This window comes from Scyliorhinus canicula, chromosome 6 (genome assembly GCF_902713615.1).
Source record: "Scyliorhinus canicula chromosome 6, sScyCan1.1, whole genome shotgun sequence".
Lineage (NCBI taxonomy): Eukaryota > Metazoa > Chordata > Chondrichthyes > Carcharhiniformes > Scyliorhinidae > Scyliorhinus > Scyliorhinus canicula.
The window spans coordinates 23,061,882-23,081,378 of record NC_052151.1 but is presented as its reverse complement, the minus strand read 5'-3'; the positions used below and the strand labels follow the sequence as shown (position 1 = coordinate 23,081,378).

The window sequence follows — 19,497 nt, the reverse complement described above, 5'->3', positions numbered from 1 at the left end:
TTCACAGGGACCCGGGTTCAATTCCGGCCTTGGGTGATTGTTTTGTGTGGAGTTTTCACGTTCTCCGCATGTCTGCGTGGGTTTCCTCCGGGTGCTCCCGTTTCCTCCCCCAGTCCAAAGATGCGCAGGTTAGTTGGATTGGCCATGATAAATTGCCCCTTGCGTGTGGTTATGGGGATAGGGTGGAGGCATAGGACTAGGTGGGGTGCTCTTTCCGAGGGTCAGTACCAATGAGATGGGCCAAATGGCCTCATCCTGCACTGTAGGATTCTATGATTCCATCTCCACTGTTGTGGACAGGTCTCACTTCGATAAATCTCCCGAGTAACCAAATACTAGATTTCCGGGGGTCAGTTGGTATCACTCCTGGCTCTGAGTCAGCATGTTGAGGATTAAAACCTCACTGCAAAGATTTTAGTACCAAATCTAAACTGGCACTCCAGTGGCAGTACTAAGGAGGTGCGACCATTTGGATAAAGTGTTAAATAGAGGCCCTCTGTGCCTTATCAGGTGGAAGTACTTAATGTTCAACGTTCACTCATTTCAATTAAAATGAAAATTGCTTATTGCCACGAGTAGGCTTCAAATAAAGTTACTGTGAAAAGCCCCTAGTCGCCATATTCCGGCGCCTGTTCGGGGAGGCTGTTACGGGAATCGAACCGTGCTGCTGGCCTGCTTGGTCTGCTTTCAAAGCCAGCGATTTAGCCCTGTGCTATGAAGGTGAAAGTGGAACAAGTTCTAGAACAAGGTAGGTGACATGTTCCGCCAGCGTTCTGCTCAGGAGACCAAGAGCAAATGTTACCCCCACACAATGTTTGCATAGAAATCACCCTGGACCCTCAGCACAGCTCGAGTGCAAACATGCCCTCCTACAACATCTTCAGGCGATGGACTCCAGCATAGCATTCAGGAGTAGGAACTCCAATCAATTTGTTTCCTCACTCTAACCGAGATGTTTAGCTAGATTTCCCATCTGGAATCTATAACGGCCCAACACTGAAAATGGAGATGAAATCTTTACAAGCCACATACTGAGAATGTATGAAAAACGGGCCATTTGGCCAACTGGTCCATTCTAGTGTTTACATTACCCATGGGCGTCCTCACGCCCTTCTTCATCTCATTCAATCAACATATCTTCTTTGTCCCAAGGTGTGGTTTTGCTACCTTCTTCTTAGATTTACCAGTTCTGAACTTCAAGATGTTTGGGTTAATCTGCATCTTGGGTGGTTCAGGGCGACGGGGATTCAACATTGGGCCACAGCATGGTTAAATCTACAGGCGGGGAGTTCTAAAACACTGAGCAGAGTCTTGACAAATAACCGCACACCACATCTCCCCACCTGAGACAAACCACTCAGGACACCACCTCATCTGACGATGGTTAAAAGGTTGACGGATAGTTGTTGAAGTTGAGGAGGGGTGGGGGTGGTGATGTTGGGAGGAAATAGCAGAAACCCTTTGCAGACGAAAAGGATCTGACTCAATTTTCCTCACCTGTATGTCGGAAAATGCTGCCTCCTGCTGGTGATACAGTTCCACAGCCCTCCAGCAGCAAGTGACCATCCTTCATGAGTCAGTTCAGAGAGTTATCAACAGACCATCAACTGTGGAAACCTGAAATGATCACGGCCTCCAAATGATAACCACTTAGGGGCTGTTTAGCACAGGGCTAAATCGCTGGCTTTTAAGGCAGACCAAGGCAGGACAGCAGCATGGTTCAATTCCCGTACCAGCCTCCCCGAACAGGCTCCAGAATGTGGCGACTAGGGGCTTTTCACAGGAACTTCATTTGAAGCCTACTTGTGACAATAAGCGATTTTCATTTCATTTTCATTTCACGTGCATTTTCCAACAGGGATCAAGGGTTAGAGGTCAGAAGCAAGGACCCTGGCTGATTATTCCTCTCACTCCAACCAAGGGCGCGGGGGTCAACTGTCAACCTTACCGATAGCCCAACTAGGATTGACAAACTCAGCACCAAACACGGGGAAATGTAACATCAGGCTGATCCATATGGCTTTGAACTACACTGTGCAATAATTTCCAATAATTGAGACATTGGAAAAGCTCAAACAAAATGCTTTAAATTGAATTTTGAAATGACAGATAAGCATGCCATTGACTTTTGTTTATAGGTTGCTGCAACCATTGATTCATGTGAAACAGAGAGTTGAAATGAACAGTGGCTTTAATCGACTAGAACAGTGCCTGCCTGTGACTGCTCTGCTACTGAGAACCGCCTACAGGGCAGCTGCTCTTTATACCTCCCCTCAAGGGGAGGAGCCAGGGGCGGAGCCCACAAGGGCACCAACATGATACATTCTGTGTAATATCGTACAATGGTCCATAGGTGGAGCCCTCATGGGCAACAGCGTGATACAATATAATACAGTGGTGAATAGTTAGTACAATACATTCACCACATAGGTCAAATGAAAGGCAGGGTAGCACAGCGGTTAGCACTGTCACATCACAGCTCCAGAGTCCCAGGTTCATTTCCTGGCCTGGGTCACTGTCTGTGTGGAGTCTGCACGTTCTCCGGGTGCTCCCGATTCCTCCCACAAGTCCCGAAAGATGTGCAGGTTAGGTGGATTGGCCATTCTAAATTAACCTGCGTGTCCAAAATGGTTGGGTGGGGTTACTGGGATAGGATGGAGGTGTGGGCTTAAGTAGGGTGCTCTTTCCAAGGGCTGGCGCAGACTCGATGGGCCAAATGGCCCCCTTCTGCACTGTAAATTCTATGATTCTATGAAAGGAGGATGGAGCAATTTTTAAATTTGAATTGTTTTTTAAGGTCAGCTGATTTTCTGTACCGGCTACAGAACTTCCAAATGAAAGTATAGCGTAGCCCCCTGAGCTATGAGATAACAAACACATAACAACTGGAAACACTGAACAGATTTCTGAATCCGAGGCCTCATCAGTTACAATGGATCGTGTACATTTTTTTCATTTGCAATGAGTCATGCTGTTGGGTTCTGACCCCTGCGTTTCCCAAAGATTTCTTATTCAAAGGACTTCATTATTTTTCCCCTCCTGCCTTGGAAGCACCGAGGCCAAAGGGGAGCAGCTGCACGGGGAGTGAAGGCCCTTTAACACCCGCACGCAAATGACCATTCTTGATGAGTCTGTGCTGGCAGGAAAGGACATCGGATTCTACCTTCCACCAGACACTTTGCACAAGCGGCATTAATGATAACATGCTCACTTATCTGTGAAAGGGTTTTGTGCCCCTTTCCAGGGCCTGACACATAGGCCAGCGGCTTACAGTATTCACCTCGGTCACCCCCCTGGAGCAGACTGGGAGGCGGGAGGTGCAAAGTCGGGTGTGCTGGGGGGGGGAGGGGTGCTGTGCCTCCTGCCACCACTGGCAGCTTACCAGTGGCTGGGAAGAGTGGTAGGTGGATGGCAGAAGGCCCACCCACCCTAGGTACAATTGAGACCATTAAGTGGTTGATTAATGGCCATATTAGGGCCTCTTCCCACCATGGCTGGTATTTCGAGCGGGTGGTAGGTGGAAGCTTCTCCATCTGGGGCAGCTGCCCAGTAAAGCTTGGCAATCATCCTGTGGACTCCGGTGGAAGGATCCCCTCTGACCTGACGGCCTGTTCTTCACGGAGATAAAAGTAAGTAAAGTTGCCATAGTCCCAGATGACCATAGGCTGCTTTCCCCTGTGAGGGGGAGAGCTGACTGGTGGCAATTTAACCTGAGGATCACCACACCCTCAGGCAAGGGGGGGGGGGGGGGAAGGGGTCAAGGTTGAGAAGGCGGGACCTTCTTGAATACCTCAGCCATTACAGGAATTGAACCCACACTGCTGGCTTTGCTCTGCGTCACACACCAGCTGTCCAGCCAACTGAGCTAAACCAGCCCCCACCTCATGGAGGACACCCCCCCCCCCGATGGCAAGGGTTGAAGGATAATCTGCTGCCCTTGCAATTGGTGTGCCTCCCTACCCCCCCCCCCCCCCCCCCCCCCCCCCCCAAAAAACAACCACACCCCACTGTTGGAGCCTACCTGATTGGCCCGACCTCCATTACCTGACCTCACTTAACTGCACTCAGACCTGCTCAATGATGGCTGGACCTATTGCAGTCCCCGGAGTGGTCTCCTTGTGGCGCTGCTGGGACTTTGACTAACCAGAGGTACTAAGAAGAGTGACATCCTGCTTTAGAGTGGCGGAGTCCACAACTGCCGGCAATTCATTTCCTGAGGAACATAAAATCGAACCATGGCTTCCAGGGCAGTTGGAGACAGGGTTGCCTCTGACCTTCCAGTCAGTGGGTGGAGTCACCACCTCCATGAAAAACCCCAGTGGTAACATAAGCTGACAGTCTAGTGCAAGACTGAGGAAGTGTTCTATTGTCAGAGATGACATTGTCCGAATGAGACAATAAACCAAGGTCCTGTTTTGCCTGTAGAGGTAGATATTATAGAGTCCATGGATCAAATCTGAAGGGAGGGAGGAGGTGGGGGGTGGGCGGGTGTCAGAGGCCCATCCATCTTTCACCCCTCAAGCAGCATGACTACAAACAAATTAATTGGCCATTTACATCATAACTGTGGGATCTGGCTGCTGCGTTTGTCTGCATAGCAATATAAACCTGAAACAACTAATTTGCCGTGCAGATTCTGAAGATGGGAAAGGTGGCAAATGAATGCAAGTTCCATCTCTCTCAATGGTAACTCAAACCCTGACTGTTTAAGTTCCTCGTCTATCCGCAAGCATAAAAAGAGACCAATCTCAAGACTTCCCGAAGTGCTTTAATGAAGCATAATCACTATGATACTGTCAAACCCACAACTGCTATCCTGATTGAGAACAAACGGGTCACTGTCTTGTGGGCCTCAGCCTTTCGCGCTCACTTCTACGTGGGGTGGGTCATGGTCGCACTAAACCCCCAGCAGGATAATAAGTGTCTTGTCGGCCATCTTTGGCTGTGTACTTACTTTGACAGCAGAATGACGCAGTTCTGAGCCCTTCGTCCGTCGATCACTGAAAGCTCCTTCACCTTCCTCATCGTGAGGTACAGATCTTCGGTTGAGCCGAGCTCTTTCTGCAGATGTGATTCATTGTTAGAAGGTGTGAGAAGTTAAGCGCAGTTCACCAGCCAAACTCCAACCCCCCCCCCACCCCCCCACCCCCCCACCCCCCCCCACCCCCCCCACCCCCCCACCCCCCCCCCCCCCCCCCACACACACACACACACACACACACACACACACACAAATCAACCGGCAATCGACACAACGAAATTCAGCGGAGGAAGGGGTAAGGGTTTCCCACTGGTAAATTGAATGGGATTGACACTCACCTGTTCTGAGAGTTTAGTGTTAGTGAGCATGTCCTGTGTTGGAAAGGTCTCCAGAGAGCAAAGAAAATTTAAACACACCAAGGTGAGTTAGTATTCAGCAGAAAGCAAACATGCAAGCAAATGCACTGTAAAGGTATCAGTCAATGTCCGTCTAATCTTTACCACATGCTATTTTGGATGGTCCCTCAGTGGCGCACGACGTTGCATTAACGCCACCAAAATACCACTCTTCTCCACCCACATTCCGTCACCCAGGGCTGACCCTCACCAGTCCAGTAGTGGCAGCTTGGCACCACCACCAGGGAGTGAGTGAGAGACAAGTCCATTTTGCCTCCATAAAAAGCGCTGCTCTTCAATCTGGATTTCATTTTTGCAGCAATTTAACATGATAAGGCACGATATAAAGTAGAATGCTGATCAGTCATCAAACCCTGTCTGGCAGCCATCTCAATCACAATGTTAAAACAGGGCCTGGGAGCAGGCATGAGTGGCAAAGCTAAGAAATTACTGTTGGTGACATTCGGGGAATAGCATGTAACACATTTTTACGGCATTCACTTCTCTGCCATTACAGATAATAGCATACCTAAACGGACTGCCGCCTCTCTTTAAATATTGGACCACGAAAGCTATTGCTAATGCACCCAACGGTAATGTTTACATGTTACTTTATCTCAACGAAGGGCGGTTGTTGCTTCCTGCAACTAAGGTTAAATCTTTAAATAGCCCGTCAGCCCGCCACTCTACCTGTCACTCTCAGTTGTGGGTTAGAAAACATAGAACATAGAACAGTACAGCACAGAACAGGCCCTTCGGCCCTCGATGTTGTGCCGAGCAATGATCACCCTACTCAAACCCACGTATCCACCCTATACCCGTAACCCAACAACCCCCCCCCTTACTTTTTAGGACACTAAGAGCAATTTAGCATGGCCAATCCACCTAACCCGCACATCTTTGGACTGTGGGAGGAAACCGGAGCACCCGGAGGAAACCCACGCACACACGGGGAGGACGTGCAGACTCCGCACAGACAGTGACCCAGCCGGGAATCGAACCTGGGACCCTGGAGCTGTGAAGCATTTATGCTAACCACCATGCTACCGTGCTGCCCACATGAAGGGGGGGGAAAAGGAGGGGGAAATCGGGGAAACAGCTCAGCATTGCTATGCAAGGAAAAGCTGTGGAGTTAAAAGAAGAGACAAGTAAAAGATATCCTGTTAGGGCAGCAAACTGATCTCCCGCTACACCTCAGTTGAATCAGCGAATCAACCGCAAGGGTAGCACGGTGGCACAGTGGTTAGCACTGATGTCTCAACGCCAGGGACCTCGGGTGGCTGTCTGTGTGGAGTTTGCACGTTCTCCCAGTGTCTGCCTGGGTTTCCTCGGGGGGGCTCCGGTTTTCTCCCACAGTTCAAAGATGTGCAGGTTGTGTGGAGTTGGCCATGATCAATTCCCCCTTGGTGTCCCAAGATTAGGTGGGGTTACAGGGTTCCAGGGAATAGGGTGGGGGAGTGGGCCTCGCAAGGATGCTCTTTCAGTGGGTCAGTGCAGACCTGATGTATCGAATGGCCTCCTTCTGCACTGTAGCGATTCTATGAAATGTCCACTTTGAGGGTCAAACGCCCTCTGAGCACAGCTCTAAATTGATACTGATCAGTCTGAGGCAGCTCACTCCTTCATTTATATCCACAGAGTAGGTTGCTTAGCTCCTTTCCTGAGGCCTCGTCATTCTCCTCTGGCACAGCTCAAAGGAAGCTCTCTGCCAACTGCTGTGGAGCCAAGTGGAAACCAAGGCTGTGCCAACCACCACAGTGGTGATGCAGAGATCCAGAAATGTTACTTTATTCCAGTCCCGTAGCCGCACTCTGACTGAAGTGCCTCTTTGTTTTTAATGGGCTTTAATGGAAACGTGATGCAGGCAACGCACAAGCTGGTTGCCACACGCACGCAGCAAAGAGTGAATGGGGTCATGTGTCTCGTACGGCCCCTGCAGGACAGCCTTGGATCGGGATTGTGACTTCACCCACGAAGGGAGTGCCAACCCGCCAACTCAACCAGGTGATTTCGAGAACACGGAGCAGAGCCAGCTGTCTTCAGAGCGGCGGATGCGCCGGCACGTGTTCGTGTATCGTTCGCCAAAGGGCCAACTGGACTGGAGTGGTTCACTGGTCGGCGGAGCTATGTAAATGAGACCCCGTGAACACACATCCTTATATAGGGATCAGAGTGCCAACAGTCAAAAGCGGCCCTCAAAACAAACTGTTATTCAATGGGCCATAAACCCAGACCAAACGGATTTAATCTTTTAAAAGGTTGCCCTTTGAACAAGCAAATTTGAAATGTTGCAGGAAGCTTAACCCCGTCCCCCTCCCCCATTCGAAGGAGAAAAAGAAGACAGCCTTGTGCTGAATACTCACTATGTCAAAAATGGAGCAGGCGAGCCAAATGTTGGGGCTTGATAAACTATCTGTGTACATTTTACACTGGCACGTAAACAATATATAAAAATGCGGCTACAGATTTAGATTAACGGGCGTCCAGACACTTCAAACTTTTCTGAAGGAGCAGCACACTGTATTTCTTTATTTATACAAAGGCACACACATACACACACACATGTATATATAGATGAATCAAGGAGAGAAAAGGACAGAAGTTGTGGAAAATGGCTGCCTTATATGGATGTCTCTGCATACTCAGTAACTAACACCTGGAAGTATAAAGCAGCCAATCAACTTGCTCTCAGGCAACTGCTGCTTCACAGAATAAGGATGGGCAGAATCTCGTCTCTTTCGCTGTTAAGATGTGGAGATGCCAGCTTTGGACTGGGGTGGGCACAGTAAGAAGTCTTACAACACCAGGTTAAAGTCCAGGTGACAGACCCAATCAAGCTCCATCCTCCCCAGGACGGCGAGATTCTCAGATTAGGTGTTGCGACACGAAGGGAAATGCAGTAACGGTGCATCCCAAACGTCTGGAAAGTTTTCGCAATTGCAATATCAAATCAGAAAATCCAGGGCGGCATCTGCATGCAGGTACAGGTTAGGGCAGCACGGTGGCATAGTGGTTTGCACTGTGGCTTCACCGCGCCAGGGCCCCGGGTTCGATTCCCCGCTGGGTCACTGTCTGTGCGGAGTCTGCATGTTCTCCCCCTGTCTGTGTGGGTTTCCTCCGGGTGCTCCGTCCAAAGATGTGCGGGTTAGGTGGATTGGCCATGACAAATTGCCCCTTAGTGTCCAAAAAGGTTAGGAGGGGTTATTGGGTTACGGGGGGCAGGTGGAAGTGAGGTCGGTGCAGACTCGATGGGCCGAATGGCTTCCTTCTGCACTGTATGTTCCATGTTCCACAGGTTTAGGGTAGTGTAGACCTTTCAGGGTGGGCCTTCGGGTAATAGTCTCGCCCTAAGGATGAGCCACAGTCGGAATGAGTTATCAGGTTGGGTGGATGGGTGACATTGGACTCATTAAAAAGAAGCAGAAGGTCGGAAGATGGTGTGCTTGATATTCTGGAAAGATGAGATCAAATGGGCGAAAGGCCTTCTTCGCCCAAACCTTGCGAACCCAAAGGAGAGTCACAGCAAGAAGCCTTGGTTCACAGGCTTGGCAGGGAATATTAACCTCCATTCATTTTAGGCAGGTTTCTCCAGCAACGTTCCTCAATGGAGCACACGGCAGTCCACTGAGAATACGTCCCTGCTCAAGGAAATTACTCGCTGGCTGCAAGGCAATTGAAACCGGGAGCCCCTTGATTAAAACCTAATGGCCAACTCTTGGCCACATGAGCCCCAACCTTCAGCAGCCACCTTTAGCTCCTGGAGTCCAGACAACCCAACCAACATTAAAAGAAAATCATAAAAATAACGCAGCAAAGAAGGGCATTTGTTTTACGGTGCTTGTGCCAGCTCTTTGAAAGAACGCTCCAAATAGTCACCTCCACCTGCAGCTCTCTCCTTCAAGTATTAACTCAATTCAATTTTCAGTGTTATTGGTCATATTCTGCCACTGGCCTTTCAGGCAGTGTATTGCAGATCCCAGCAACTCACCATGAAAAAATATTTTCCTCATCCTGTCTATCGTTTTTTTTTACCAATTACCTTAACTCTGTATCATTTGCTTTGTGATCCATCCTTTCTATCACTGGAAACAATGGGCCCGATTCTCCCAAAACATTTGTGTGTTCATTTGTGGTGGGTTTCCAGGGAGCTTCCCTCCGGCTCTGCCAACAAGTTGCCCACTGCTACTCAATGATACTTGGTCACTTTTTTGGGCCCTGGGGAGTTTCTCCGGTTTAGCTCGCACTTAGAATTTTTTTCAGCACTGGATAACTGAACTCAAGAGATCGGGCCGCCATTTTGAAAGGGGCCCTGATCTCTGTGAGCTTGTGGGTCCTCCATAGCCCAAACCCATGGGCAACGTCAGCCTCCCTCACACATGGACATTACCCCACACCTCCCAAGTGAGGACACCCTGCTATAGAGTCCCTGGGGTCCCCCCTATCGCAGCCCCCCCTATCGCAGCCCCCCCACTTCCCTTTACAGCAACCCCCCCCCCCTCCCTCACAACTTCCTGGAGGCCCCTACTTACCTGCCCCTGCACTCTCCCACCCTCCAAACCAGCCCTTCACCCTCATTTTATGTGCACGGCTTCACTGCCCCCATGGCCCTTGGCAGTGCCACCCTGGCAGCCTTGCATTACCACCCTGGCACACAGGCACTGCCCCTGCCAGCTTGGCAGTGCCATCTGGGCACTTTGGCAGTGCCAGGGTAGCAGTGCCAAGGTGTCCGCGTTCCAGGCAAAGGACAGGGAGCCACCCTGCACTGTCCCTGACCACCATGGAGTCTCCGGTGGACCGGGAGACCCTCGAGGTGCCATTCCGCCGAGTCCACACAGCCTCCCTGGGGAGACCGGTGAATCGAAGGAGGCCGGTGAATCCTGCGCAGGTAGGTTGTAAGTAGGTTTACGGCCTACTTCCGTGAGCATCATTCAGTCAAGCCCTTTTGGGGTGGGATTCCCACTCTGATGCCTCGTGGGGCATCGGAGAATCCCGGGATGCGTGGAGGCCGTCGGAAGACTTGTTGGAGGGTTTTCACGGCATTCTCCGGCCATGTTGCGCTCAAGCGAGAGACCAACATGGCTGGAGATTTGCGCCCAGTTTCTCGTTAGTTGTTTCACCAAAACCTTTAAAGATTTAGCGAAGACCATCTTTTGAACATCCAGGTGCCGTGCAAGTTGATTGAAATTCCTGACAACTGCTCTGTAAGCATTGCTCTATGTTACTGGTTCAATGCGAAGGGAGAAAAACAAGTCCTACCTGTTGCCTTTGGTAGGCCGAGAACATCTTCTCAAAATCTTCCAGGTCGAGTGTGTTGAAGGCTCGGAGGTCGTCTATCTCGTTCCAGACGGTGTCTCCAATTCTGTCCTGCAACAGTCCAGACCGCAGAAATATCAATGAAGTTGTTAACATCTGAGAATCATCCAGAGGACATCATTAAACATGGCTGGGTCACCACAACACAGCTCAAGTTTTCAAGGAGTGACGCAGCTCAATATCCTACTATTATAATTCATATCCAGTTTTCAAACACACTTCAGGTGTATACTTTAAATGCCGGCACTATTTTCCTTCAAACCGCATGTCCACGCTGTGGTGATATGTGTGTAAGCAATATCATCGCTGAAAGGTGTGCGACCTCCAACCTGCAAGTGACGGTGTAGATACAGCATGTGGTCTCAAGGCCATGGTCATGTGACCAGAGACTCCCATATAAGTGGAGACACATCCAGCCATCAGCAGAAGGTTGCAGATGGTAGTAAGACATGTAGGTGAACTGCTGGTGCTAGGTGTAGTTCCAGAGGAATAGTAAGGAGAATCCATGATAACGTGCTCTGCAATAGATTGCCATCTTACCACATGAGACTCAATAAAGATCCTGGTTTGGATAAGTGGATTCCTTTGCAAGGTATAGAAGACTAAACACAACATACACCAATACTGCCTCTATAACACTGATTAGATTTAGGTCTCTTTATGATCTCCACCATTGAAGTTGGGCAATGGTAATGTTTTTGCCCCTGTTAGTACATCTCAAAAACGAATGTCTGATTTCAACAAAATTTTGTACACCGAAAGGATATGGCCCAAGGAAGAAAGGATTGTATTTTTGTGAACATATAAATCCGGATCCTGGGACATTTTAATGATTCAATAACATTGGGAGATAGGGTGAATTGACTTTTTGTTTTAAACGTTGTGGATTATTTTATTTAGAAAGTTATTGATTGTTTTGAATGTTGCGGATTGTCTCTGCTGCTGTGGTGGAGTTTGTCACAGCTATCAAGATGTGAGCAGAGTTTTCAGAGTGGATTGTTTGATGGAGCTCGACCTGTAGCCACCCTCAGCGAAATGGAAGGGCTCACTCAAAATATATATATATATTTTCAACCTAGTAGTTACAGGGCATGAGTCCCGACCGGCCAGACGCGGTTAGAACCATGTCATCGGGAACTCGGCCGGTCGAGATCGGAGTAACACTGGGAGGACCTCTGGCAATGGCCGCCCAGCCGCACGGCGGAATTCACGGACGAGTGATTCTCCGGGGACTGGAAATGGCAGGAGCGGCGCCAGGCCCGATTCGGGCGTAAAAGCTGATTCTCCGCCCCCCTCCGCCAAAGGCAATTTCGGCACGGAGCTGCGGAGAATCCAGCCCCGCACCTTTATGGGACAAAGATTCAGCGAGAAGTGGATAAATGTTCTAATTTAGTTTTGACATTGAGTTATGATGAGGCGTGCACTCCAAGTGTGCCCTCTTCACTTGTTCTAAATAAATCCCCGAAAATAATAATATCAGAATTTGACACAATGATGCTTACATTTCATAGTGACAACTTCACCAACACTCATTTTCTATCTAGGCATTTTTGGATTGGATTGGATTGGGTCGGTTTAATGTACAGTGAAAAGTATTGTTCTGCGTGCAGCTCAGACAGATCATTCCGTACATGAAAAGAAAATACATAAAAGAGCAAATATAAAATACACAATGTAAATACATAGACACAGGTGAAGCACACAAGAGTGTAGTATTACTCAGCAGAAGTGTGAAGAGATCAGATCAGTCCATAAGTCCATCAGTCCATAAGAGGGTTGTTTAGGACTCTGGTAACAGTGGGGAAGGAGCTGTTTTTGAATCTGTTCGTGCTGTTGTCAGACTTTTGTATCTCCTGCCCGATGGAAGAAGTTGGAAGAGTGAGTAAGCCGGGTGGGAGGGGTCTTTGATTATGCTGCCCGCTTTCCCCAGGCAGCGGGAGGTGAAGACAGAGTCAATGGATGGGAGGCGGGTTTGTGTGACGGACTGGGCGGTGATCATCTCTCTGTAGTTTCTTATGGTCTTGGGCCGAGCAGTTGCCATACCAGGCTGTGATGCAGCCAGGTAGGATGCTTTCTACAGTGCACCTGTAAAGTTGGTAAGAGTCAATGTGGACAAGCCAACTTTCCTTAGTTTCCTGAGGAAGTATAGTCACTATTGTGCTTTCTTGGTTGTAGCGTCGACATGGGTGGACCAGGCCGGTTTTTTGCTGATGGGCACAACTAGGAATTTGAAACTGCTAACCGTTTCCACCTCGGCCCCGTTGATACAGACAAGGGTGTGCACAGTGCTTTGCTTCCTGAAGCCAATGACCAGCTCTTCAGTTTTGCTGGCATTGAGGGAGAGATTGTTGTTGTTACACCACTCCATCTAGGTTCTCTATTTCCCTCCTGTCTTCTGACTCATCGTTGTTCGAGATCCGACCTACCACGTTCGTGTCGTCAGCAAACTTGTAGATGGGAGTTTTTCCTTTTTATATCACAATATCTCCACCTGGGTGACTCCCTAGCAAAGTGTGTGTGTGTGTGTGTGTGTGTGTGGTGGAAGAGAGAAGTTGCAATGCTGTCGTAAACGTAGCTGCATTCATTCAAAGGTGGGGGGGGGGGGGGGGGGGGGGGCAGCATCAGTAACCAGTGAAGAACAGCCTTATTTCCCCCACTGCCTGTTAATAGCCCCGTTGACAGTGTCACAACTGGTTATTATCACCGATCAAACCGCTGCGACTACTGCAGGAAACTATACCCTCAAATCCTGATAAATGCATAGCCACACAATGCCAAGACAAATGTTATGCTTGGAGCGGGACAGCTAGAATTTGCAGACTAAAATAGCCCATTTATAAATTCCTGTCCCCACAGCTCAGTTAATCATTCATTCAGCACCTCAATCTAAACAGAAACAGAGTGGATTTTGAGAAAGGGGTGAGGGGGGAGGGGAAGGGAAATAACGCTGCACAGTAGGGATGTGTTGTCTACAAGGTGAAACCTGGCAGAGGGCCTGGGTGAGCTGAACAATCGCTTGCTGGGATCAAGATTGCATTTCCGTTGAAGCATGGTAAAACAGGATTTTGTGACTGGAGTAGTGTACAAAGACGTGGATGGAATACAGAGAGGCAAGACACTACAAAGTTACACAATGGGAGTTAATGGGAAGGAAGAAGGTAGGTTAGCATTTTTATAAGCGCATCATTCAGCATCAGGTATGGCTCAGTGGGTTACTGAATATATTTAAGAAGGATTTGTAGACACTAAAGGCATCAAGGGGTATGGGGAGAGAGTGGGCCTAAAGCATTGAGGTAGAGGATCAGTAATGATCATACTGAACGACACAGCAGGCTCAAGGGGCTGACTGGCCTACTCCTGCTCCCGTTTTCTATGTTTCTATGTAGCTGTCACCACCAAGTCAGACGTTTGTGGGTTCAAATTCCACGCTGTATTCCTGCGGAGTGGCATTTTCAGTCAATTAGCTGAAGTTACAGCTCTTTCGTGCACAAGAAAGTCCCATAAACTGCAACAGGATGAAAGACAAGTGAAACAATGTTTTCCTGCGTTGCCCCTTTTTTGTGAGGATGCCGGAGGAGCACCTTTTTGTCTTTAACCTCTCCAGCTGAAAGTGCGCAAGGCCGATGGGAGGGGGGGGGGGGGGGGGGGAGCGTCTCTGGCTAATTTTTTATCCAATTGGTGACAGCTCCCACAATGCTGTATCCCATCATTACCACATCCCATCCCCTATGCTGCTGGGCACTTGAACCCATAGCTTTCTGATCCGGAGGCTACAGAGCTCCCAACCCAGCTGAACTGAGCTTGCTCCACTTGTACACTACACACTGGAAACAAATGGAATATTTGCCCAACTCTGGTTTAGTACAATGATCATAGGCACGTTGAACACAAACATCAGGAGGAATACGTGACCAGTCATGTTCATAGTGCTCAACCAATCCCTTCAGGAATCCAAGAGAAATGGCATTAATGGTGCCCCAATTTGGCAACGCTGTAATACTGTTGTGACGATATGTGTAAGTGCGATGGTGCGTATATGTGACAGCCCGCCAATGTGACAGCATTCTGAGATGATAGTCTGCAAATGTAAATGCCCTGATGTGACAATGCCCCGTTGTTAGCCTGTGTCAATATGATAGTGTCCCAGTGTGACTGTTCTACATCAGAACGGCAGGCTCTGAAGGCTAAAACTAGAGCCTAACCTTTGCACACTTACATTTACAAGGGGCACATATTATAAACATGGGCACTACCCAAATCAACAGCCCTTTTAGTATGCTTCTAAATATAGGAGCCCTCTCTCCGAATACAATGAAATACTCAATTACTCTAAACTTAACATGACTGCTCCAAAATCTGATACTATCCCATTAATGCAGTGAATGCGTCAAATTTTGCAATGGCTCGGCATAGTCTTGACTCATGCGGGCAAAACCACGTTGACAATCACCCTGGTGAGGCTGGGAGAAACTGGCTTACAGTTATCTTCAGTTAGATTGCTTGGACAATATTTACATCAAAGGCTGATTGACTGTGATTTCAAAGTAGAAACATTCAGATTAAAATCAATGATGTTGCTTGCTCCACAGCTTTAATGGGGTGCCCAAGCCCGAACAAAACCAAAGTAAAGACTTGATTGAACAGTAGACAATCTTCAGAGACAATCCCTCAGGACTGAGGAAAACTTTTCCCATTTGGATTTGATGGGTTCTGAAAGGGTTGCTAAATCCAACGTGCAATCTGCAGCCTCTGCCACATGCGTTCCCCACTTTGGTTGGTCACGAGCCAGAGATTCCCATGAGTCGGCTCAGATGTTTGAGGTGCTTTGAGGACATCCCGAAAGCACCCCCCCCCCCCCCCCCCCGCCCCCTCGGTGACTCCTGCTAAAACCAAGTTCCGAGTAGAGCAGTTACTTCGGGAGTCTGATGTCAGGCACATGAACACCACGTCCTGGCTGGACGAGCTGGTTTTGCAGGATTAACCCCTCAGCGTTCGCTAAATCGGCTTGGCGGAGGACACTGCTGTTGGACCAGTGTCACCAGATCTGGAGGATCCTGCGAAGGTATCACTGGTGATAGTTCTCCAGTAAACGATAGACAAAATAATGTAATACAAGGGTTTTCACGTGCAATGTACAATGCCATTTCTAGATTGTGCAGATTCGGGACCATCAGGCTGAAAATTTGAATAAGCATTTCAGGCATTGAAGAACTGCGCACAGCATTCCTTTTTGATATTAAATATTGCACAGATAAACAAGATGACAGCCCAGACTTCACATACTTTAAGCAGTCCACTCGAGAGCATACTTACCAAGTGATAAGTATTTAAATGTATTAGAAGGTAGAGAAGGATCACTGGAGTTGAATTGAATTTTCAGTTTATTTAATCCCTTGTCCCCATAGCAGCCCACTATGTAAACAGTCAGTGTGCTGGATCCATGGGACTCGATCTATGTTAAAGCTTCATTGTTTTGAGAGGCAGTTTGTGCATTCCTGCAGTAATCTGAATTTAATTTCCCTCCCGTAACCGGTGTTTCAGACACTGTGGCAGACAATGTTTTCTGCAGCCGGCAGTCCAGTAGAACGTGAAGCAATTTAATTTGATAGACTGTGCATGTTCAGCTGCATAATATTGCAGTACAAACTGACACGCAGGAACTGGGATAAACTCTACGACTCATTGTCCGTTTTACCCATTTCTACACCAGTATGTTTGCCCAAAGAGAAAGGAGGCACTGCAAAACTTGGGGCGGGATTCTCCAAACCCCCACCGGGTTAGAAAATCGCCGGGAGTCGGCATGAATCCCGCCCCCGCCGTCCTCCAAATTCTCCGGGTCCCCAAAGATCGGCCCGGCGTGAGTTGCGTCGCCCGCCTCGGAGAATGGTGGGGTCTGGCGCGACTCAATGGGCCCCGGGGATGCATAAATTCTCCGGCCTGCGATGGGCCGAAGTTCCACCCGTTTTTTGCCGGACCCGCCGGCGTAGATTGGAGTAGGTCCCTTACCAGCGGGACCCGGCGGCGCAGGCGGCCTCCGGCGTTCTTGGGGGGGCGCGGGGGGGATCTGGCCCCGGGAGGTGCCCCCACGGTTACCTGGCCCGGAGTTGGGGCCCCCTGATCCGCGGGCGGGCCTGTGCCATGGGGGCACTCTATCCTTCCGCACCGGAGGCTGCACCGGTCCGCCATTCCCCGTGCGGAAGTGAATCCCTCTGCGCATGCGCGGGGTTGACACCAGCAAGCGCTGGCGCTCCCATGCAGCGCCAACACCCGCCGGCTGGTGGAGGCCCGACAGGACCCCCCCGCCCCGCCGGTAGGGGAGAATCCCGCCCTTGGTTCTTAGGAATGAGGTGAGAAAAGTGGATTAAGCGTCATCGAGTCACAGAGTGATGTTTTTACAGCACGGAAAGAGGCCCTTCAGCCCATCATGTCTGCGCCAGCCATCAAGCACCTATCTATTCTAACCCCATCTTCCAGCATTTGGCCCCAAGCCTTGCATGCTTCAAGTGCTCATCGAAATACTTCATGAATGTTATGCGAGTCAGGGCAGCACGATGGCGTAGTGGTTAACACTGCTACCTCATGGCGCTGAGAACCCGGCTTTGATCTCGGCCCCGGGTCACTGTCCGTGTGGAGTTTGCACATTCCCCCCCCGTGTTTGCATGGGTCTCACCCCGCAACTGAAAGATGTGCAGGGTAGGTGGATTGGCCACGCTAAATTGCCCCTGAATTGGAAAAAAAAGTGGTTTGAGGGTCTCTTTCTCCACCAGCCCTTCAAGCAGGGAGGGTCCAGATTCCCACCACTCCCTGGGTGAAAATTTTTATCCTCAAATCTCCTCTAAATCTCCTGCCCCTTACCTTAAATCTATTATTATTATAGATTATTATTAGATAGTATTATTGAGAACTCCACTAAGGGGATGAGTTTTCTTCCTGTCTATCCTATCTATGTCTCTCATGATTTTGTACAACTCAATCAAGTCCACCTTCTCTGCTCTGAGGAAAACAGCCGCAGCCTAACCAACCTCTCTTCACAGCTGAAACGCTGCCTCCCAGGCAACATCCTGGTGAATCTCCTCTGCACCCTCTCTAGTGCAGTCACTTCTTTTGCATATTGTGGTGACCAGAACTGCACACAGTACTCTGGCTGTGGCCTAACAAGCATTTTATACATCTCCAACTTAACCTCCCAGCTCTTATATTCTCTGCTTTGGCGAACCCTGTTGGACTTTAACCTGGTGTTGTAAGACTTCTTACTAAGCCCACCCCAGTCCAACGCCGGCAGCTCCACATCATCAGCTCATAAAGGCAAGAATCCAATAGGCTTTCTTAATCACCTTATCTACCTGTTCTGCTGCCTACAGGAATCTTTGGTCATGCACCCCAAGGTCTCTCTATTCCTATGTACTTCCGAGAGTCCTAACGTCCATTCTGTATTCCCTTGCCCTGTTAATCCTCTCAAAATGCATCACCTCACACTTTTCGAGGTTAAATTCCATTTGCCTGCGTTCTGCCCAACTGACTAACCCGTATATATCACCCCATAATCTGAGGCTTTCCTCCTCGCAATTTACCACACCACCAATTTTCATGTCACCTGCAAATTGACTGATCATACCCCCCATATCCATGTCCAGGTCATTAATGTACACGAAAAACAGCCAGGGACCCAGCACCAATCCCTGTGGTACACCACTGGACGCAATAGGGAGACCACTGGAATTGAACTGAAATCAGAGTTTATTTCATCTCTTGCCCACAGAGGAGCCCACTGTATAAACAGTCAGTGTGCTGGATCCACAGGCCTCGATCCATTTAAAGCTTCATTGTTTTCAGGGGCAGTCTGTGCATTTCTGCTGAAATCTAAATATAATTTCCCTCCTGTAACCGGTGTTTCAAACACTGTGGTAAACAATGGAGGGGGCTGGGGGCGGGGAGGGGGGGGGGGGGGGTGCAGGGCAGTGATCATTGCATCATAATGTTTAGATTGGCTATGGAAAAGAACAAGGAGCAGTCCAGAGTAAGAATAAGTAACAGAGGCAAAGTCAACTTCAATGAAAATGAAAATGGCTTATTGTCACGAGTAGGCTTCAATGAAGTTACTGTGAAAAGCCCCTAGTCGCCACATTCCGGCGCCTGTTCGGGGAGGCTGTTACGGGAATCGAACCGTGCTGCTGGCCTGCCTTGGTCTGCTTTCAAAGCCAGCGATTTAGCTCTGTGTGCTAAACAGCTCCTACGTGGGGCAAGAATGGTTTTGACCCAGATAAATTGGAACTGAAAGTTGACAGGCAAGACTGAACAATGGGCTGCCATTAAAGAGGAGATAGTTTGGACCCCATCAAGGGAAAACAAAGTGGAAAAGGGGGGACAGACAAATCCTGAGCTCTCCGGATGACAAAATAGATAGCGATTAAGCTGAAGAAGAAAAAGTGTGCACACGACAGATTCGGGACATAATCGGGCAATTGTGGGTTAACTAAGGAAAGCTAGTACGGATTTCTACAGGGAAAAATCAGGCTTCACTAATTTTCTGGAATTTCTTTGGTTGAGCTAACAGAAAGGGTTAATGAGGGTGATGCTGCGGATGTTGTGCTCAAGGGCTTTCATGCAGGCATTTGATAAAGAACCACACAACAAACCTGTGAGCAAAGTTAAAGTTCATGGAATAATAGGGTCAGTAGCAACATGGATGTGAAATTGACTGAGAAACAGGAAACAGAGAGTAGTGCATAGTGGATGTCTTTCAGACAGGATGAAGGATTATAGAGGAGTACCTCAGGGGTCGGTGAACTTTCTGCTCTTTCTGATATG

The 19,497-nt window shown here is 49.0% G+C and overlaps 1 protein-coding gene across 4 annotated transcripts in view; it reads right to left on the bottom strand.

Moving 5' to 3' along the window:
- Positions 1-19,497, bottom strand: part of daam2 (dishevelled associated activator of morphogenesis 2) — a 370,882-nt gene that overhangs the window by 83,007 nt on the left and 268,378 nt on the right. For 2 of the 4 annotated variants that reach the window (XM_038799044.1, XM_038799045.1), the window contains exons 15-17: positions 10,633-10,740; positions 5,320-5,367; positions 4,955-5,061 (exon numbers count right to left, since the gene is read on the bottom strand). In XM_038799044.1, coding sequence (XP_038654972.1) covers positions 4,955-5,061; positions 5,320-5,367; positions 10,633-10,740 — 263 coding nt within the window. The remainder of the gene's footprint in view (positions 1-4,954; positions 5,062-5,319; positions 5,368-10,632; positions 10,741-19,497) is intronic. The other 2 variants (XM_038799047.1, XM_038799048.1) reach the window with 2 other exon arrangements.